This window comes from Anguilla rostrata, chromosome 12 (assembly GCF_018555375.3).
Source record: "Anguilla rostrata isolate EN2019 chromosome 12, ASM1855537v3, whole genome shotgun sequence".
Taxonomy (NCBI): domain Eukaryota; kingdom Metazoa; phylum Chordata; class Actinopteri; order Anguilliformes; family Anguillidae; genus Anguilla; species Anguilla rostrata.
In genome coordinates, this window is record NC_057944.1 from 29,131,226 (window position 1) to 29,152,670 (window position 21,445).

General features: G+C 42.3%; 3 protein-coding genes across 4 annotated transcripts; 1 reads left to right on the plus strand and 2 right to left on the minus strand.

The window, feature by feature from the left end:
- Positions 1-2,485: 2,485 nt before the first annotated feature.
- Positions 2,486-11,549, minus strand: LOC135237009 (histone H3.3A). Of its 2 annotated transcripts, none has more exons than XM_064303714.1 (4): positions 11,476-11,549; positions 4,679-4,822; positions 4,219-4,372; positions 2,486-4,102 (listed from the first exon to the last, which is right to left on the minus strand). In XM_064303714.1, exons 2-4 carry the CDS (start codon positions 4,804-4,806, stop codon positions 3,974-3,976), a joined length of 411 nt encoding a protein of 136 aa, XP_064159784.1. In that variant the 5' UTR covers positions 4,807-4,822; positions 11,476-11,549; the 3' UTR covers positions 2,486-3,973. The 2 variants fall into 2 exon arrangements, with proteins under 2 accessions (XP_064159784.1, XP_064159783.1); XM_064303713.1 differs by lacking the exon at positions 11,476-11,549 and adding an exon at positions 5,993-6,150.
- Positions 7,750-11,613, minus strand: LOC135237008 (histone H3.3A). Its single transcript, XM_064303712.1, has 4 exons — positions 11,476-11,613; positions 10,274-10,417; positions 9,211-9,364; positions 7,750-9,094 (listed from the first exon to the last, which is right to left on the minus strand). Exons 2-4 carry the CDS (start codon positions 10,399-10,401, stop codon positions 8,966-8,968), a joined length of 411 nt encoding a protein of 136 aa, XP_064159782.1. The 5' UTR covers positions 10,402-10,417; positions 11,476-11,613; the 3' UTR covers positions 7,750-8,965.
- Positions 11,614-13,749: 2,136 nt separating this feature from the next.
- On the plus strand, positions 13,750-21,445 carry nop53 (NOP53 ribosome biogenesis factor). Its single transcript, XM_064301495.1, has 12 exons — positions 13,750-13,960; positions 14,450-14,526; positions 14,947-15,032; positions 15,957-16,209; positions 16,495-16,550; positions 16,667-16,762; positions 18,489-18,590; positions 18,797-18,964; positions 19,108-19,283; positions 19,460-19,526; positions 20,333-20,409; positions 21,315-21,445. The coding sequence occupies exons 1-12, from the start codon at positions 13,758-13,760 to the stop codon at positions 21,373-21,375; spliced, it is 1,422 nt and encodes a 473-aa protein (XP_064157565.1). The 5' UTR covers positions 13,750-13,757; the 3' UTR covers positions 21,376-21,445.

Here is a 21,445-nt window from a genome sequence, read left to right on the forward strand (position 1 = left end):
TATACACACATTCAAAAAATGAACTGAACAGCGCGCACTGGTTTTTTATTTTCAGCGGTTAGAGATCTCCAGACGAGTTGTACAATGACTCCACCTTGCGTTCGCTTTGACACCAGCAGACAGTGAATTCAAGTTCGCGCTGTCTTCCTCGACTTGAAATAAAAAAATCTGCACTCAAATTTTAAACCGCGAACGTTACTTTTCCCTACCGTGTAGTAACCATTTTTCTAATTTTCTGAATTAGATTGGAAGAAGTACGCATACCTAATACGGACTCAAAGTAAAAATAATAAATAAATAATTTATCATTCTTACAATACGCTGATAGACGAACAGATTCAGGACATGAGAGCAAAAACTTATGGGCTATCCTACATTTTCTAGAATGGCTACTAGTCATCTCCACAATTCTACTTCTTAGCTGTTTGAAGTCAGTTCTCTACTTTCAGTAGCATTTATTACTAATAAGACTATTATTAGTATTGTTATTATTATATGGTAAATTTGGGGGAATTTGCCACCTGGGGTAAGATAAATTTCTTCCTGACCAAGAAATTGAGCTAAAGTTCATCCCAACACATTTACGAAATGCCTCTGGTCCTGTTAATTTCGACATTTCTTCTGGCTCACCATTTTTGTGAGATCTATTCCACTGGAACTTTTTTGAGGTAAACTGATCTAACTTTTTGTGGGTGGAAAATCGTAATCTATGCATTTGTTTTAAGCTGTACATTAAGTTATTTTTTTTATGCATATGATTGATTTATGGTGAGAAATTTGCTTGTGTTGAGAGAGAAAAAAGGATGTGGTGTTATTTTGTCCGAGTCATGTATCTACAGTGCTGTGACAAGGCCACTCAGAAACTTTAAATTTCTTTTCAGCCATTAAGACGTGGACTTACTGTGTTTTGGATCATTGTCTTGCTGCATAAGCCAATTACACTTCAGCTTCCATACAGATGATCATTCTCCTTAAGAATTTTCTGGTACAGATCAGAATTCATGGTTCCTTCAACAATGGCAAATCGTCCAGGTCTCGACGCAGCCAAGCAACCCCACATCATCACACTACCACCACCATGTTTGACTGCGGGCATGATGTTCTTACTGTGAAATGCTGTATTTGTTTTACGCCAGACATAATCATGGGTCATTGGGACCTGTGTTGTCCAAAAAAAGTTCCACTTTTCAAAGAACATTGTCCCAGAAGGCTTGGGGATCACCCAGGTGCTTTTTTGCTAATGTGAGATGAGCGTTGACGTTTCTCTTGGTTAGCAGAGGTTTCCACCTTGCTTCTCTCCCATGAATCCCATCATCATGGCATCATGAACACTGACCTTACCTGAGGCTACAGAAGGCTGCAATCCTTTGTATGTTCTTCTGGGATCTTCTGTGACTTCTGGAAGAGTTGTTGCTGCCACCTTGGAGAACTTTTGACTGGCCGGCCACTCCTGGGGAAGATTCGCCACTGTTCCACGTGTTCTTTATTTAGAGATAATGGCTCTCACTGTGGTTCGGCGGAGTCCCAGAGCCTTATAAATGGCTTTGTAATCCTTAAGCCAATTAATCAATTAACTGATATATTTCAACCACTTTTTTTCTTGTCTCTTTTGGAATTTCCTTTGATCGTGGCAGAGTGTGCTTGTAGAAACTTTGTGGAGACCACTCTGATGGTAAGGTATGAGTGAGGTTTAGATTCAACAGGGCTAGCTGCAATCAAACCTGTCTGTGTTCAATCAGCTGAAACTAATTATCAATAAAACTTGGTTAATTGATTGACTGAGTAACTAAGACAGCAATTACTTTTTCACTCAGGTAATATGAGTGATTGACACTTTTTTGCATTAATTGAATAATTATAAAATGTGTTTTGGGTTTACTCGGGTACCCTTTGTCTAACATTACTTTTTGTCAAAACACCCAAAACCATTCAGTGTGACACATTTTCAATAATAGAGGAAATCAGGAAGGGAAATACTTTTTCATGGCACTGTATGCACACATGCAGAATTTCATCAAAGCTCATTGTATCATGTAGCAGAGCTACATTTTCTTCCTGTGAGTAACTGGTAGTTCTCGTTGCTACATTTTAGCTTGTCCAACACTGGATCACTTTAAAACCATGTGAAAACTAAAGGCAATTTTGCCCAAACAATCGTTTAGTCGGGTCTACAAGCACCTTATCTTATCAAGACAGACCATTCTCTCTGAACAATTATTGTGGCATATTTATATTTTAGTTCTTGTTTCTTGGTTCCATTTAAAATCTTAAAATGATGGCCTTGTGCACCATTCAGAAGAGTACCGTCTGACTAAATATAACCATTAATGACAATGATCATAGAGCCCATTTGGTAATGGGGCAAGAATGTTTTAAAAATGTATCAATCTCATCTCTACCTCGTTTCCCACATCAACAACTTCCCCTTTAATTAGTGTAAAGGCAAAGAGAGAGGAAAGCAGAATGACTGAAAGAAAACCAAAAGAAGTGTGTAACATAGATTTATTACCACCTTAATATGAGAAATTTGGAAATTACAAAGATCAGATCATTTAAACACCTGAACATTTTTTTTTGTTTTTTAATCAAACAAGAAATAATGATAGTTATAATGGACATCACACCAACCTGAGAAACTGGGGGTGGAAAAAACAAAGCATTACTGGGGAAAAAGTGAGATGGAGGTAGGTGTAAAAACAAGAGAAATAGAAGGAAAAGAAGGACAGCGACCCTTCTCACGAAGCGATGTGAAGCATTACAGACGGTTCCAATTACCCACAATGCCCACAGCAGCTTCTAACGCTCAGCCTCACTGTGAGATTTTGTAGCTTTTAATACAGCTGCTGGGTGACTCTGAATTTTTATGCTTCTTGGAACACGAGTCGTTTCAACAATATCCGTAACACTGGCTGTCCATAAATCCCCAATAATAAGCACCCAGGAGATTTAGAATCAGAAGGTGTATAATTCAGCTACACACTTGTATTTTTAAAACTTTAAAATGCTTTGGCAACATTTCTGTTATGCCCTTCAAGCCAATTTAAAATCAGAGAGTGAGGAAGTATAAAGTGTGTGAAAAGCATTGATAGGTTACAGGCCATAACGTAAGGAAAGGCTTATTGTACGCCCCTCTCTGGTTGCCAGTGTTAATCAGCGTTCATTTGAAAATGAGAATTCACTTCAGTTGTCATTAAAATTTTCCACACAAATTTCTGCTGCCAGTAACATTTTTTTTCATATTGTTGTGATTTTTTGTTTCCTTTTTTACTAAAATCTTTTTTCTGGCTATAAAAGAACAAAACATGTTTCTGCAGTTAAAAAAAAAGACACCACATAATAATGATAAGAGTAATCATTGCTCAACCAAGATACTTGTAGCTGAATACAATTTGCTGCGCTGATCAGCACATACACCCACACACAGAAACAAAGGCCATCCTCCAACACACAAATACCCCTGACAGATCTCTCTCAGGTATTCTGGGGCAAGAAGGACCGGCCAGGGCAGTTCTTCTAGCACCCTGCTGAGGCAGTTGCCACGCCTCAGCAGATAAACCCTGACCGCCTCCATCCTGTTCCGTCCACCTGTCTGTACTTCAACCCTCCTGTCTGTCAAACTGCCCCATTCTCTCTGAATGACTCCCTACTTTGTAACTGAAAGAGCTGACCTCACCAACTCCCTCTGCATACAGACAGACAGATGGACAAGCAAGCACAGGATTGGTCAATTTCATGTTTCTGTGTGTCTGTGAATCTGATCAGCATCAAGCAGGTACATGCACAAAAAGGTACCCTAAAGGTCTGCCGCCAACAGCACTAAGAAAGACACAACTATACACTTTATTCTCGCCATAATTATTGTTGCTCTACACACTACCAACGAAAGAGTGGGACTGGGGAGAGGGAGCTTAATAAAGGGAGGGGAAGACAGACTAGCTCAGTGAGGACAGGGAGAAGGAGAAGAGGGTGGCATTTAAGCACGCTCCCCACGAATGCGACGTGCCAGCTGGATGTCTTTGGGCATGATGGTGACACGCTTGGCATGGATGGCACACAGGTTGGTGTCCTCAAACAACCCCACCAGGTACGCCTCACTGGCCTCCTGCACAGCAAAACAGACAAAGAACACCAGCATGGGTGGGAGTCTCACTGTCACTTCATCTGAGAGAGGACGCAAAACAGCAAAGGCCCATGGGACAGGGGCGGCCGGGTACTGACCTGCAGGGCCCCGATGGCAGCGCTTTGGAAACGCAGGTCGGTCTTGAAGTCCTGGGCGATCTCCCTCACCAGCCGCTGGAAAGGCAGCTTACGGATCAGCAGCTCAGTGGACTTCTGGTACCGACGGATCTCACGCAGGGCCACGGTACCGGGCCTGCAGGACACACACGCACACACAGTGAGGAAAATCACACTGCTCACACCAACAGTATATGCACGTATTGGCCTACAAAGATTAGTGGTGATGAGTTGCAATAACCACATGCATTGGATTTATGTTAAGTGATTATTCTGGATAAACTGTAGCATAATACCATAAAAAGATATAGTGTACTGAATAATAGATAACAGTACATAATAAACATTTGCATTGTAAAAATATAGTTCTATGGTAATGGAATCCATTTGACGTTATTGCATCTGTGTATATATGAATGTGTGACTCTGCCCGACCCCTCACCTGTAGCGATGGGGCTTCTTGACTCCACCAGTAGAGGGCGCACTCTTGCGGGCAGCCTTGGTGGCCAGCTGCTTACGTGGGGCCTTGCCTCCAGTTGACTTACGAGCGGTCTGCTTGGTACGGGCCATGGCACCTGAAGATCACCTGAGTGGACGAAAGAAATGAAAAAGATAGATTTTAACTCCAAACTTTGTTAATACCATCTTAAACCAACATCCACAACAAAAATGAGTGCATTTGATTACAACCGTATTTTTAAGTTGTATCACATTTATTTTAGCATTAAAAAAGCTGTAACGCTTTAAATGAAATTATACCAAAATAAACGTATTACATAAGCTTCATAAATTCAGTCAATGGAATACATATTATTCTTAGTGGTAGCAGAAGCATCATTAATGGTTGCAAAACAGCACAAATATTAGTATGAATCGTACAGTATTGCTTACGTATGTTTGATAAAGTAGTACTGGTAATAGTTTTGTGTAGTTACTATTATTACACCATTTAGGAAACGATTGAATTGGGATATAGAATGCATGAAGTGTTGTAATAAATATCAAACTAAACTGCGCAGATTAACCGACACCAAGTGCCGATAATAAACATTTTAAATCTTAACTTGCTCGCGGCATAAAAATACAGGTAGCCAATCCACGTTTCAGGCGGCAGAGGGAAGCGATGAAAAATCGTTACAGCCTGACTGCAACTCGCCGAGAGGTCGTCAATCAAAAAGAAAGCTTGTAAACATTACTTTACAACAGGCTTCACACCAATCAAATTGTAGTCAAGGCCCGCACTGCCCAATAAGGCCATAGAACGAGCTTCCAAAGGGGCGGGTCCAAGCCTTCCATTTCTCCCATTAGCTACAAGTCCCACCTCCACCCTGGAGACGATGGCCGCCGTTTGAAACACAGCCGGGCTAAAGACCTGTATTATGCGAACAGACTGGCGTCAAAACTTTAATAAACAATAAAAATCTACACTATTACATCCGAAACCACCAATCGGAAATCAAAGTAGACACCCTACGGAATCTAAAAAGTTATTTAAATACGGAGACTGATGCTCAATAACTATGTTTAACCGATGCGAAAACAACCGAATCATACTGAAACGGATTTTTCCCTCAGCCACTGCAAGAAGTAGAAAGACGGGTTTTCTGCTGCGTTTCGTCAGTCAATTTTTCTTTTTCTGTACCGATGAAAATAAATTACATTTTGAAGATATACTGAAATCAAACAAATATCAAACTTTAATAAAGACGTGGACAATTAATTTAGTCAGTGAAAAATAATATTTGTGGACACTTACCTGCGAAAAAGTGTCGTATTAGAGTGAAATAAATGTTTAGCTTGTCTGGCCGTGTCAGTATTTACAGTCTCGTTCACACAATGGAAGCAAAGCGTCCAGCAGGAAAATGGCCGCCGTGTCAATCATTCTTCCCACAATGCACTGGAGTTCACCATAGTCACCATTTTTTACGACCGCTTTTAAGCCTTACTTTCATAGCTAACGATATAATATGGAGGTAATATGACTATCAAACATTAAAGAAATATGACTGCGCTGCAATTACGCAAGACGACATGACATTTAATATGCGGCGGTTGCTTAAATTGTATTTATACACGTTACGGTTTACTGGTTGCAAGACAGAGTAATTAGATAATTTCGTTAATGTGGATGATTATTATTATTTTAAAAATCTATTATTGTCTGATACCCCACCACGAGTAACTCACTGATAGTATATAGATAACCGGACATACTTATACAACTTATTTTGGCAAGCTAAGTACATCGGAAGTAATCAATATAAAGCTCATATTATAAAACCAGTTAACATTTTACACAAACAGTCACACACTGCTCTGCGAAATAAAACTGCGCAAAGCATTTGGAATCTGTACTGCGGTGGTAATGTGCAGCCAAAAACACGCTCCACATTGCGAGAGAAAATACATAACCATGTTACTAGCTAAGCATGTGAGAAGGAGGCTAAGCTAAATAATTTATTTTTTATATTTTATAGTGTTATTTAACAAGCACTTTCAATCCGTTTCTCAAGGCCGTGGCTGAAAAGATGCATGAAGTGCATGTCACAAGAACGACAATAATTAAAAGCAAGTTACCAGCTAAAAGCGTAGAAGCATAGCCATGATGTTTGGAGGACCTGGTAAGGGAAACAAAGTTGGATAATGCTTTTTTACTTTATGCCTGTCTCCTACCCGAGTCAATCCTGTATTTTCAGCCGAACAATAACTCATATTAGTTATTGTCATCTCTTCAGCTTGTGAATTGGGAGTTCACAACTACGGTGGATTTTATTTATTTATTATTATTAATTATTATTATTATTATGCCATTCAGTATTCCACAAATACTTACAAATCACTGAGCTAAGAGGTGCAGTTATTCCAGGAAAAAGACACAGGATATTTCTATTAAATGGCCTATGGTCATTTGGGGTCTCCATTTGGTAAGTCGACTGCATCATTTGTTTAGAAAATAAGCTATAGGGTACCCCCACTGCCATACTCAGATAAAAATCCAATGTGAAACCAATGACCACATTAAGTAGAAAGACTTGGATAACTGGACTTATCCTTGTGTATTAAAATACATATTAATGTGTTCTGAGTATGTATCTTGAGAAAATTTTCTTTTTTATGATTTTACATTACTTATTTAAAATTAAAGTTCATACCTATCAAGGGAGTTATCTTAAATTTACCATCTGGTACACAAAGTAGGTTTACAGTAAACATTTACCCAAAAAAAAAAACATTATGCCAGAAAACAATAGCATGGAAGCCAATGATTATCGCACAAGACAGACGATTCTTAAGATCACACGTCTGTTCTCAAATAGCACACACACGCACCACTTAGTTTGTTTACCTCTGCGCATAAGCCTTGTTCTCTGGTGGCCAGGAGCTCCCGTAAGTAGTTACTGTGATGCACTGCACACAGTTTTTATAACACCGCGTAAGGAATTACCAACAATGTGTTTCAAAATGGGAACTGGGCAAATAAATGCTTAGAACAATAATGTTGAAACCAAAATATTTGTGTAACATCTATTTATTACCATCTTATATGAGAAATCTGGAAATTACAAAGATCTGCTTTAAACATTTGAACATTTTTCAATCAAAATAAGAAGTAACGATAAGTTAGAAGGGCATCACACCAACCTGAGAAAAGGGAGAAACTAAACAGAAAAGGATGGAAGAGATCAGGGAGGTAAAAAAAAGGAAAAGGAGTTTACATTTGAGTGAAAATGATGCCAAGATATATTTTTGCTACATAATTTTATCCTATGTCTCGAAATGCTTTGGCAACAAATTTACATTATGCCATTTAAAGCCAATTTTGTAATAAAACAGGAAAGAAAAGGGTGCAGAGTATTGATGTATTATTGGCAATAAAATAAGGAGCTGACATACAGTGTCCCCAACTGGTCGACAGAGTAGAGCGGAGATTTAAGTTTTAATATTTCCTCATTTTCGTTAAAAACATTTTTTTTCTGCATTGTCACTGTTACTTGTAAAAAATTTGCATCGTAAAATTCTTCTTTGCAGCTGTGAAAACAGACATGTATGCATTAAAAAAAGGAAAAAAAAACCACCATAACAACAATAATCATCAATATAATAAACATTTTCTCAACCAAGAGATACTTGCAGTAGAATACAATTTGCTGCGCTGATCAGCACATACACCCACACACAGAAATAAAGACCATCCTCCAATGCACTGATGCCCCTGACAGATCTCTCTCAGGTATTCTGGGGCAAGAAGGACCGGCCAGGGCAGTTCTTCTAGCACCCTGCTGAGGCAGTTGCCACGCCTCAGCAGATAAACCCTGACCGCCTCCATCCTGTTCCGTCCACCTGTCTGTACTTCAACCCTCCTGTCTGTCAAACTGCCCCATTCTCTCTGAATGACTCCCTACTTTGTAACTGAAAGAGCTGACCTCACCAACTCCCTCTGCATACAGACAGACAGATGGACAAGCAAGCACAGGATTGGTCAGTTTCATGTTTCTGTGTGTCTGTGAATCTGATCAGCACCAAGCAGGTACATGCACAAAAAGGTACCCTAAAGGTCTGCCGCCAACAGCACTAAGAAAGACACAACTATACACTTTATTCTCGCCATAATTATTGTTGCTCTACACACTACCAACGAAAGAATGGGACTGGGGAGAGGGAGCTTAATAAAGGGAGGGGAAGACAGACTAGCTCAGTGAGGACAGGGAGAAGGAGAAGAGGGTGGCATTTAAGCACGCTCCCCACGAATGCGACGTGCCAGCTGGATGTCTTTGGGCATGATGGTGACACGCTTGGCATGGATGGCACACAGGTTGGTGTCCTCGAACAACCCCACCAGGTACGCCTCACTGGCCTCCTGCACAGCAAAACAGACAAAGAACACCAGCATGGGTGGGAGTCTCACTGTCACTTCATCTGAGAGAGGACGCAAAACAGCAAAGGCCCATGGGACAGGGGCGGCCGGGTACCGACCTGCAGGGCCCCGATGGCAGCGCTCTGGAAACGCAGGTCGGTCTTGAAGTCCTGGGCGATCTCCCTCACCAGCCGCTGGAAGGGCAGCTTACGGATCAGCAGCTCAGTGGACTTCTGGTACCGACGGATCTCACGCAGGGCCACGGTACCGGGCCTGCAGGACACACACGCACACACAGTGAGGAAAATCACACGGCTAATTTATATGTGGCCAGTATATGCCTGTTAAATCTCCGTGCCTCCCTCGGTCTTGGTCTGGTCAGCTTCAGGACTAGTGAGTGATGAGCCTGCAATTAGGCAAGCCGTACATGGCCTTACTGCACTCACTGTGCCTGACTGAAATCTTATGTTTAACAATTTACTAACTGAATTAATTCAATGAATTAATATACAAATGGCTCAGCAATGTTTCCAAAATGTCCAAGTGGAATACTCAGATATTTGATCAAATTCAAATAGTTTATGTGCAAATGCACCTTTCTAAGTCCCTCTGGAATAAAGTACCTAAGTGTAAAGTTAAATAACTTATTTTTAAATAACAGCCTAACATGTTCAAATGTGGAATCTGAATTCTGTAATCCATTAATTTTACAAATGAAAATGTATACGTTTTAATTGGTTTGAGTGCAAAAGGAATATCTATAAGTGTATAGTTCCTGTTTTGTCATGTCTCACTGATCTGTCCTGACCCCCACATGACTCATCATAGGGTACTGACCCAGTCTGCGCAGCCATGGTCTAGCTGGGAACCACCACAGAACAGACCTGTCACTAAGTAACAGCTACTAAATTCCAATCTTGGGCTCAAGTTTATGATGCACTGGTGATTATGGCTATCAACTAGACAAATCAATAATTGATTTGATCTTATTAGAATATTTACTGCAGAATTTGAAGAGGTAACACAGAACAGGTTAGGTTTTCAGCGTGTACTTATGATCATAAAAGTGATGCATTTGAATGTTATTAACAAAATTTTTAAAAAAAGTTCTACCTGTTCAAGGAATATTTGCATTTTGAATCTAAATTGGACAGCCCTACTGGTGACAAGTCTGACCCTTACCTGTAGCGATGGGGCTTCTTGACTCCACCAGTAGAGGGCGCACTCTTGCGGGCAGCCTTGGTGGCCAGCTGCTTACGTGGGGCCTTGCCTCCAGTTGACTTACGAGCGGTCTGCTTGGTACGGGCCATGGCACCTGAAGATCACCTGAGAAGACAAGAGAAAAAGGTTTTAAAATTTGTTATGCCAACAACATCAACAAGCCATCTAAAACAACACAATGATCAGTGTTCGATTGCAATTTCATAGTGAAAGACAGAAGAGTTGTGTAATAAATAAATGTGCTGCTGTCTGGTATGTGTCATTTGAAATAAAAGCCTTGTTATACCAATTGTTTTCTGTGAATAAACACATTGTGCCGACTATACAGGTTATGGAATATCAGCGTAATTAACCAAAATAATTACTATAAACTGTGTGACAACCATAGGACTGTTCTGTGACGACAACAGATTCAGGTTTGGCCATCGGAAATGGTATGCAGCTAATCTAGGGAAACGTGTGGGCCAATCAGAGAAAAGGGGGGACCCTGATCAAAGCAAGCCTAAGGACAAAGGCTGTAGCCAATCCACATCCAAGTACAAAGCATAGGCGAGGCCAGATGCTTTCTGAACAATCCGACTCGCGGGCAGATCATCAATCAAAATAAAAAATGAGGACAACGCACCATTGCAACAGCTATGTAAACCAATGAAATTACAGAGTTTCTCCCTCAGAACCAATCAGCGTTTAACGCCATCACTGCGCCCGCCTCAACAAACCCCGCCTACACTAGAGAGAAAACGATGGCTGCTATATGAAACGAAGCTAGGGTGAGACCTGTGTAACGCAAGTGATAGAGGGTGAGAGTTAAAATTTACAAAAATTGTACAATAAACGCTGTATTAACAACAGAACCGACCAGATTAAACAAAAGTTAACACCCTGTGGAACACAAACAAAATACCCAGAACAGGAATCTGCGCTCAACAACTCTGTTTATGAGACGCGAAAGTAACCCATCAAAACGGAGCCGATTTTCAGGTCTCCTTAGAAGTCCCAAGACTGTTTTCTCTGGCGTTTTCGATAGTCGCGTTTGTTTTTTCCTCTACCGATTAAAACGGTGTAATTTCGAACGATACTTTGACATTAACGACATCTCAAACTTTCATATATGTTTAACAAATTATATATGACGAAAAATCGTGTTATTTGTGGACACTTACCTGTGAAAAGGGCGGTTACAGATGGTGAAATAAATGTTTGGCTATTCTGGCCGTGTCAGTATTTTTACTGTCGTTCACACAATGGGAGCCGAGCGTCCAGCGGGAAAATGGCGGCTGTGTCAGTCACTATTCTCCCACAATGCACCACAGTTCATAATAGACTCCATTTTTACTCTGATTATCGGGACGGGAGCATGTTAGTTAAGAAGTTTGTTTTTTAAAACATACATTTAGGAATGTACCGTAACATATATAATCACTATAGTTTTATTATACAAGTGGGGAGAAAATAGGCATGCAATCAACCAGCAATTTTAAATGGTTATTATAAACGAAGTTGTCCAGACTACGTTCATTTGGCAATTTTTTCAAAGTTTGGAGGGGGTTATTTGATTTTCATCCATGAAGCTATATAATCGCACGATGATGCAATAGGCCTATGTGTCTCACCTCTGGTACCAGACTTCATTATTTTTGGTTTCACATTCATTTCTGATTAGTAGACCAGTCTTTGCTTTTTTTGGCACACTTTGCCCCGTTTTTTTGGGACAATAAGGGACCCTAATTTTGGCAGCTGTTCAAATACGTCTTTTCGAGGCTTTCCATCGTAGTCTTTATTAGAAAGTTGGAATATTGCATTCTTATAGCCTTATTAACGTTATATTTGGTAGACACGAACGTATTACTGCAGCTATAATGCTGTTTCACAACTTCATGTGTAGTACATGAAGTAGAACTCTTTTATACTGCATTGTACTTCAGTTAAACTACAGTATAACTGCAGTAGCTGCAGTAATCTTTTGTAAGGGAAGATATGTTTTTGCATACAATGCATTTATGCAGCTGGACATTTGCACAAGTTGTTCTCAAGTTAAGTAGGCTTGCTTCCATAGTAGCCATGGTGTTACAAGCCTGATTCTCTATCCACAATACTACAATGGCAAGATGGTGTTTAGAGTTGGTTTTATTTGGCTGGAAATAAACATTGAAAACTTGTGAACTGGCCAAGAATAACAATGCACACATACTTATTTCCTGTATCAGATTATCCTATATAATTTTCAATCAGCCATACTCTGTATTAGTATTTTAATATTTTAGTATTTAATATTTTAATTGTGCTAAATCAAATCAAATTAGATGTATGGAGCTAGTACTGTAAGCAGTTGGCTAGGATGTGGCAGGTACGTCGGACAGTGTATGTGCGTGTATCTGTGTGTGAGTAAATACGTCAGCTGATTGCCCTTGTACATACAAGATTGCTGTATATCTACTGGGACACGTTTAAGCAGGCTGAGAAATTAATACCAAAAATCAGTTTTTATTGGGGGATGGTTGTAACAGTTGAGAAATAAGTGTTAAAACCATCCCCATCCCAGGCAGCCGGCTATTTTTGCATGTGGGGTTGTAGCTAGCATGAATTTGAAGCACCCCGTTTGACTAGAGAAAATGTTTTTTGCTGTCATGATAGGTAAACCATTTTACATACAATACCATGACTGCTAACCAAAAAAATAGACCAGATGAAATTTACATTTTTACCTCAAAGTTGGTTTGTCCAGGTGTCCTTACTTTCCACATTTAAGACTTAACTGATTTCAGCTGTAGGTTTACACATTAGTAAATTAAGTTAATTTAGTTAAGTTTGGAATAGAAAGCACTGGGAGTAGGCTACTTCAGCACCAGTGATAAATGGATAGTACATTGTCTGTGTGTTTTTATTTATTTATTTATTTTAGTGTATGTTTTCAAATGGCCCAGGTCGTTTTTTGGGGGGTACGTGTCAGACCCAATCCTAATTTGGCACACTCAATTCTTCTAATTATAGCAGCTCAATGAGATCGCTAGCTGTTGAATATGATGTGCTTTGTTATGGTTGGACAGCCCTGCTATAATGGTTAGGGAACTGGCATTATCCTAATTGTTGTGGGTTTAATTCCCAGATGAGGTGCTACGGTTGTACCCTTGTGCAAGGTACTTAGCCTGCATTTCATAAGTAAATATCCATCTGTATGAACGTGTAGGTATTTTAAAAAGTAATCAAGACATAACAAGCTGCTTTGATGTTACCTTGAAGTGTATTTTATTGCTACAGAACACAGACTTCCAAATTACCTTATATCCATCTGACTACCAATAATTTGCAGACAACTTCCCAATTGACTTAGAATCCAGCATGTCTATCTTGTCGTAAACTCCACGATCTTTGTGCTACAGCACCAACGAAGAAGAGCTGGCGTTACTGACGTTATTTTGTTGTGCCGTTCTTTTCAGTAGTCAACATGGCGGCGGCCAGGAGGAACAAACGCGTGGCGGCCACCCAGTCTGGCTTTTTAAAACTAAACGCAAGTCTTGACCATAATGAGTTGAATACACGGAGAAAGCGTGTCAACAAAAATAAGAAAAAGAACTGGAACAAGCACAGCGACATACAGGATGTTGAAGAGTTCCTGGACGATGTTAGACTACAAGAGAGATCCACAGGGTGAGTGTAACGTTGCTTCGGTATACGTAGCTAACGTTAGGTACTAGCTTGCGTTCTAAGTTTGTGATACTTCTCACCTGGGATGTATGTTGCGAAAACCATCATCAGAGAGTATACCTCACTTTATCACTAGTTGTCCCCGTTAGATTGGCTCTCCTTGTTTTTGTCTAATGACGGTAATGTTATTTACCACCAGTATGTTTTCGCTCACATGTTAATGACAAGCACATGCTAGCCAACGAAAAACTATATGGTGTACATAGTAATGGCTGCTGTGCTGCATCGTAAAATAGATCAAATTATTCAGGTCTTGTTCGTTGCCACGATTCAGCTAATTTCGCGAATTTAATAGCTGGACGCGTAATATCCGCGATATATCCACCATGTCTACCAACCTCTGTTCAGTGTACCTCTGCCTTTTGTATTTAGGTGCTACACTTATTTGGACTGCTTGGAAACTGTTTTGTGTATTAATGGTGTGTGTTGCAGTGGACTGATATCGGAGAAGCCAGATGACAGCTTGTTTTTTATGGACACCGGTGAACATGTAAAAAACATCCAGAAAGGTACATCACCATTTTTTATTTCTTCATGTAACTTAATATTCTTCATCTCTCCCACACCTTGTTGCACTCCTGTGCAAGGTACTTCAGTAAAATATCTAGCTGTATGAATGGATTGTATCTAAGGAATGTAAGCTGTGAAACTCGCTTTGGAGAAAACGGTCTGCAAAATGTAAATATAATTTGGCGCATAAGGCAGCTTCGAAGTAGCTTTGAATGTACGATGAAGTGTCTGTCCTTCTCAGAAGTTAATGTGAAAGCAGACATCGCTATCAGGAGTTAAAAGAATCTGGTGGTACCAAAACCACAGCCTTAAACCCCTACTGCACACTATCTCCCCCCCCCCGCTTTAGTAAAGGCGGAAGTTGACCGCAGTCTGGAACCTCGTCTCTGTTTGATACGGTCTGTGCTGTGGGTGTGCAGGTGGAACAGAGAAGAAAGGCAGAAGGTCCCGGCCCCTGAGGATAGACCTCATCCTTCAGCACGACTCCCTCGTTCCCCCGCCCAAAGTGAGTAGTGTGACGCCCTGCCTTCCGCGGGTGGGGCATCGGCGCTCTGCCATCCGTACGGACTGTCCTGAGATCACTGTCCCCAGCTGGAGAACACAGCTTTGTTCACCCCAGGGGTCCCCAAGCCTGGTCCTGGATGGGCATTGCTGATTTTTGTTTTCACGAGAGTTAATAACTAGTTTAGACCTACCAAAATAGGTGAGGTGAGGTAACTGTGTAATCGGATGCTGTAATTGGTCAGTGAAGTGCTGAATACCAGTGTGAGCCAGCAGACTTTATGGCTCTCTAGGGTCAGGTTTGGTGACCCCCCCAGTTTGGGCTGTTTCCACACCCTTTACCGGAGGAATTCCCTGTTTATCAGGCGACAATATCGGCACATTTTCCTTTCGGTGTTGTAGTCGTCCCTTTGGCTGCCCAATGAGGATTTCATCCTTGCGCTCCCAGTATTCCCACGGGAATGTGAAGACACACAAGGAACCCTGGGTGCCGTCAAGTGGGCGGAGCCTGGGCACTGAGGGCATTGCATCCCCCCCCCTCCTTTTTCCTCTGACCTCTGCTTTACCCCAGTTACCATATCTGAATATTGGATCACCTAATAGAATGATCATAAGCAGTTATTATTCAAATAAGTGGAATATAACTAGTTGAAATAATCATTATGTATCACGAAGTATGAATTATAATGATAGTGGAAATCCCTATAATTAATGATATGTACGTCCTGTATTCTTCTGCAGGCAGATGTTGCAGTTTTTGTGATATAAATGGCAGAATGGGTCTGACAAATTGGAGGGTCTTTGATACGAAAAAGTGTATTTCCTTTTTCTAATTTCTCTTGGTGGTTGAAATGGTAGAATTCTCTATTCTGCTTCTCTTTGAATAAAAAATGTCAGTTGAATGTATCTGTAACAGGTGTCAGTTTAGGTAGCAGATGGAATGGACCATAAATGTTCTCCTGTGCTTGTATTCTCCAGTGTTTTGGCTCACCAGCAGCCTAACGCAAAGAAACTCAGACGCATTTCCCAGAAGGCCGAGCAGCTGGCAGCCAAGGGGGTGCTGCCACGGAGACAGAAGCTACTTCTGAGACGGAAAGTGGCAGCAGGGTCAAAAACTAAAGAGCAGCTCCCAGCCAACAACCACCCAGAAAGACCCTTCTATGACCTGTGGACAGAGCCAAGTGAGTAGATTGATATTATATCCTCCTGAGACCCAACAGAAAAAAGTATTTGAATTCTTTTGAAATAATACACTTCTTGGATTAAGAAAACATGTTGCAGTGAAAATATTTTCAAAAACAGTTTTTAATATTTTATTTTTATTGAACGTCCCTTTTAGTGTAGGGTTCAGTGTAGTAGTATACAGCCTTCTTGAGATTAAGACTCATGAGTTGCTGGGTCTTAGGAGGGTAAGAGATTTCATGACTGTCAAAAGTGTGGTGTGACTCAACCCCTCTCTCTGGTAGGTGAAGTGACTGCAGACCCCTGGTTCCTCGAACAGACCAAAAAGAAGCTTGTGAAGGTGGGTGGGACGTCGTGTGTCCCAATATTGTATTCACAATACGTTTGAATTGAATTTCAATTGTCCAAACACTTGGGATGTTCAATGGCTTTTGTGTGTGTAAAACCCTCCTTCAGAGACCAGACAAGCTGAACCAGAAGCCGTCCGCATTGCCAGCTGTGGAAGTTATTGCACCAGGAGGCTCCTACAACCCTGAGTTCTTCTCCCACCAGGTACAACTAACCCCTCACCCCTCAGTCCTCCATCAACATTTATGTCAAGCTCTTGGCGCATGTAGTCCAAACGGTCTCTTTCAGATTTACTGGGTGTGTCTGTAAGGGGAGTGCAGCCATGTTTATGTGCTGTAGGGGGTGGGCTTGATCTTCCACCGGCTTGAGGTCATTGGGTGGTGTTAGTTGAGGATATTGTCATTAGCCATAAGCGAAACAAAAACTGACCGTGAAGAAGCATGGTAATTCGTGAAACTGAAACAAAAATGAGAGACTCACCCATCCAAGAAGCTGAAACAAAATTTAAACTAGAATCTTTGGCTCTAAAATGCCCAATGAGGATTTCATCCTTGCGCTCCCAGTATTCCCACGGGAATGTGAAGACACACAAGGAACCCTGGGTGCCGTCAAGTGGGCGGAGCCTGGGCACTGAGGGCATTGCACCCCCCCCCCCAACCCCCTTTGTCCTCTGACCTCTGCTTTACCACAGTTACCATATCTGAATATTGGATCACCTAATAGAATGATCATAAGCAGTTATTATTCAAATAAAAGTGGAATATAACTAGTTGAAATAATCATTAAGTATCATGAAATATGTAAAACTCTCTGTCCTCCACCGACATTTATGTCAAGCTCTTAGCGCATGTAGTCCAAACGGTCTCTTTCAGATTTACTGGGTGTGCCTGTGTAAGGGGAATGCAGCCATGTTTATGTGCTGTAGGGGGTGGGGTTGATCTTCCACCGGCTTGAGGTCATTGGGTGGTGTTAGTTGAGGATATTGTCATTAGCCATAAGCGAAACAAAAACTAGCCGTGAAAAACATGGTAATTTGTGAAGCTGAAACAAAACTTAGAAAACTTTCCCATCCAAGAAGCTGAAACAAAACTGAAACTAGAATCTTTGGCTCAAAAAATTTACAAAAATAAAAACAGACTAAAATTGTGACTTGGAATTTCCTTAGAATTTTGATTCTAAATGATTTTTCAATACCGTGAAGGTTTGTGGCTTGTCAAGCTTCTAGGTAGTCACTGCCACTAGGTGGCAATATGCTACCTTGTGCGTTATCACTGACTGTTGAACTTTGAAGTTTAGAAAAACAGATCAAACATGGTTGGCTATCATGGTGCTGGCCTACAAACTGAAACTGGTGTTAGGTGAAAGACTGAGTGTAGTGTGGGATTACTTTGAATGCATTATTGACAGTGTACTCTACTTCTTAATTTGAGTACCTTGTTTCACTAAAAGGTTTTTTTTTTTTAGCTATGTGGTTATATTTTGCTTATTTGTTAAAAGCTTTTAACCTTGTCTTTTGTGGCTGAGGTCACCTGTTTTAAATGGACGTTATTGCTCATGCTAATTTGTCAGACATTTTTAAAATGGTGATTAATTTGCATTGATGAAAATAGTGTATATGTGCTGTAAAACTGAATCCTGTTTAGGCAAAAGTGCTTGGTTCTTAGAACACCTTAAATGAAACATACATTCTCCCCCTGAAACTAAAACTAAATTTAGATAATACAAAAAGCAACTGGGCATGAAATTAAATTATCCAAAATAAAATGTAAATAAAAACTAAGATGGCTTAAAATTAAACTCGATTGGAAATAAAATGTAAAAATTGTATATAAATGAAAACCATAAAATTATGTAATGTATAGTGACTTCTAATGTAGTGCATAATGATTAAGCGAGGTGTGTGTGGGTGCGTGTGTGTGTGTGTGTGCAGGCACTGCTGCTTCAGGCCCATGAGGTGGAGGTGAAGAGGCAGAAGGAAGAGCAGAGGGTGGAGCGGCAGCTGGCGGTCCCGCGGGAGGACAAGGCTACAGAGGTACGGCATGACCCTCTGTCCTCCGCCCAAACTGCACGGTGGGGCCATCTTAACCACCTGGGGACTTTTACGTTACATAACAGGCATTTAGCAGATGCTCTTATCCAGAGCGACTTACACAACGACCTACCTTCTCACCTACCTGGGGCCGTCTTACCTACCTGAGACCTTCCACGGGGGTCTCCCTCTCTGTCTCTGTATTCTAGGAGACTGTGTTCCAGGAGCAGGTGGAAGGCCTGCTGGAAGAAGAGGAGGAGGAGGAGCTTGAGAAGGAAGGGGAGGGGCCTGCGGAAGACAAACCAGCCGGTCAGAGTGCTTCTCGAGAGAAAAAGACAGAGAGACAGCGGAAGAGGGAAAAGGCAGAGAAGGAGAAGGTACAAGCTGAGGAAAAGGGGGGCATTTGGAGTCCATTCTGTATTGGCTTTGTTCTGCATGGGTGTTGATTTAAGTTTGTGTGTGCGTGTGTGCGTGCGTGTGCTCTGTGTATAACCCTGCTCTGGGCCCGGTCTCTGTGCAGGAGCAGCGGAAGAGGGCGGAGCAGGCTTTGACGGGCAGGCGGCAGCAGCTCTTCCAGCTGCGCTCCATCGGGGTGGAGCTGAAGAAGAGGGAGCAGCGCACCTCGGAGAGGCAGGCCAAGCGCCACGCCCGCCAAGAGGCACAGAAGAGCCTCCCCCGCCGCCTCGGCCGGCTAAAGTCAGTCCGGCCTCTGAGTCATTACACCCGAGTCTGCATGTGTGAATGACACCAGCAATGTGCTGTGTGCGTACCTGTCTATGCTTCTGTGCATGCACTTGTATTAAGTGTGTGATCTGTGCTCTCTTTTGTGTGCATGTATGTGCGTGTTTGTATGTGTGCCTGTGTGTGTGTAGGTTCCAGGCTCCTGATCTGGAGGTGCAGCTGAGTGATGAGGTCCCTGGCTCCCTGCGCTTGCTCCGGGTCAGTCCCTCCTCACCCTCCTTTCACCCCCCCCCCCCCACAAACACACACACACACAGTGTCCTCACAAATCACTGTATCACCATTAACACACACACACACTGCCAGCATGTGCCAGTGCAGCTGGGAACTTTTAAGCTGTAAACTCCACTACAGAGCTTTTCCCTCTCTTACACTACATGGCCAAAAGTGCGTGGATACCCGAACATCACATCCGTATGTGCTTGTTGAACATCATTCCAAAGCATAGGTGGAGTTCGTACCACCTTTTTTCTATAATATAACTTTTCAATGAAGGCTTTCCACTAGATTTTGGAACATGGCTGCAGGGATTTGGGCACTGATGTTGGGTGATAAGGCCTGGCTCACAGTCGGTATTCCAGTTCATCCCAAAGGTATTTGATGGGGTTGAAGTCAGGGCTCTGTGCAGGCCAGTCAAGTTGTTCCGCACCAAACTCGGCAAACCATTTCTTTATTTCCACTTCACAGTAACGGCACTTACAGTTGACTGCGGCAGCTCTAACGGGGAAGAAATTTGACTAACTGACTTGTTGGAAAGGTGGCATCCTATGACAGTGCCACGTTGGAAGTCACTGAGCTCTTCAGTACGACCCATATTACTGCCAGTGTTTGTCTATGGAGATTGTGTGGCTGTATGGCAGGATGATTAGCCTGCCTGGCTAATACTGGCACATTTACAGGAATGTTGTTAATGTGCATTGTCCCTAGCAATAAACTGATAAAATACATTTACATACTAGAATTCCCTTCCTGCTCCTGACCGCCTGTGATTTTGTGTCCTACAGCCAGAGGGCAGCGTTCTCAAGGACCGCTTCAAGAGCCTGCAGAAGAGGAACATGATTGAACCCAGAGAAAGAGCCAAGTAAGCCCCTCCCCCCTAACTAAAAGTCCCCTCAGAAACCCCAGTCTTAACCCAAATCATTGTGTGTGAATGTGACCGATTCAGGCGGTGCTTTTAGGGGAATTTTTGTGTACAAGCGCCTCAGTCGGGGTCATGTTGACTCCAGCTGAGAGGGTAACTAGTTGTGAATGTTTCAGGCAGTTCTGCGTCCCTCTCTTTGCTGTCGTCCGTTAACTACGACTACTAGCAATTTTTAAACGTAGTGCTTTTTTCAGAGCTGCGGCTTTGTGCTTATAATTAGCCGCAGTGTGTCACTGCTGCTATTATTGGCTACGTGTGCGTGCACGAGTACGGAGATTAATTTTTAGATACGGCGGCGAGCGCTCCTGCTGCGCCTTCCACATTTCGCAGGCGTAGGATGAGCGGCCGCGCTAATTGGCTCGCGGCATCTTAAATGCGAGCTGCGCTCCTCGGCGGGGTCGGAAGTGTCCCGTCAATTACGTGAATGGGACGGAGCAGCTGCGGCGGCGATAGCGCTTATCCAGCGCGAGCGCGCGGCTGTAGATGTGCGCTGGAGTCGGCACGACGGCTCCTCCCTGCCTTTGATGCGCTTCGTTAATGGCGTTCCCCGGGTGGCTGCCATGGTTACGTTAACCCTGTGCTGTGCCTTGGATCGCTGGGGTTTCGCCAGTTTTCGCTGAGTTTTTTTTTGTGGACCGAAGGGGCTTTTACCGAGAGAACCCAGTGACTTTTCGCCTTTCGGTGTAATGCAGGCCTGTGTGGGCGTCGACGGCAGTCGGGTTTTCATGAGTGCACCTGCACGCGTTAGTGGGGATTTCTGCTGGTATGTACCATGTGCCTGTGCGTGTGCTGAGCTTAACGCATGCGCTCTCTCTCTCTCTCTCCTCTGCTCTCGCTGCCCGCAGGTTCAAGAGGAAACACAAACTGAAGTATGTGGAGAAAAGAGCCTTCAAGGCCATCACCTGAAGACCAGACCCCCAAACCCCCTGCTCCCTGCTCCCACTCTCTGTTTGGAATAAATGAATCTATGTTTGAA

What these genes read in the sequence shown, in the direction of transcription:
- nop53 (XM_064301495.1), top strand. Translation starts at nt 13,758, where the DNA reads ATGGCGGCGGCCAGGAGGAACAAACGCGTGGCGGCCACCCAGTCTGGC. An exon ending in TGTAAAAAACATCCAGAAAG is followed by an intron (nt 14,527 to 14,946) that starts GTACATCACCAT and finishes GTGGGTGTGCAG; the next exon opens with GTGGAACAGAGAAGAAAGGC. An exon ending in CGCCGCCTCGGCCGGCTAAA is followed by an intron (nt 19,284 to 19,459) that starts GTCAGTCCGGCC and finishes GTGTGTGTGTAG; the next exon opens with GTTCCAGGCTCCTGATCTGG.
- LOC135237008 (XM_064303712.1), bottom strand. Translation starts at nt 10,401, where the DNA reads ATGGCCCGTACCAAGCAGACCGCTCGTAAGTCAACTGGAGGCAAGGCC. An exon ending in AAGAAGCCCCATCGCTACAG is followed by an intron (nt 9,365 to 10,273) that starts GTAAGGGTCAGA and finishes TGTGTCCTGCAG; the next exon opens with GCCCGGTACCGTGGCCCTGC. An exon ending in CTGCCATCGGGGCCCTGCAG is followed by an intron (nt 9,095 to 9,210) that starts GTCGGTACCCGG and finishes TTTGCTGTGCAG; the next exon opens with GAGGCCAGTGAGGCGTACCT.
- LOC135237009 (XM_064303714.1), bottom strand. Translation starts at nt 4,806, where the DNA reads ATGGCCCGTACCAAGCAGACCGCTCGTAAGTCAACTGGAGGCAAGGCC. An exon ending in AAGAAGCCCCATCGCTACAG is followed by an intron (nt 4,373 to 4,678) that starts GTGAGGGGTCGG and finishes TGTGTCCTGCAG; the next exon opens with GCCCGGTACCGTGGCCCTGC. An exon ending in CTGCCATCGGGGCCCTGCAG is followed by an intron (nt 4,103 to 4,218) that starts GTCAGTACCCGG and finishes TTTGCTGTGCAG; the next exon opens with GAGGCCAGTGAGGCGTACCT.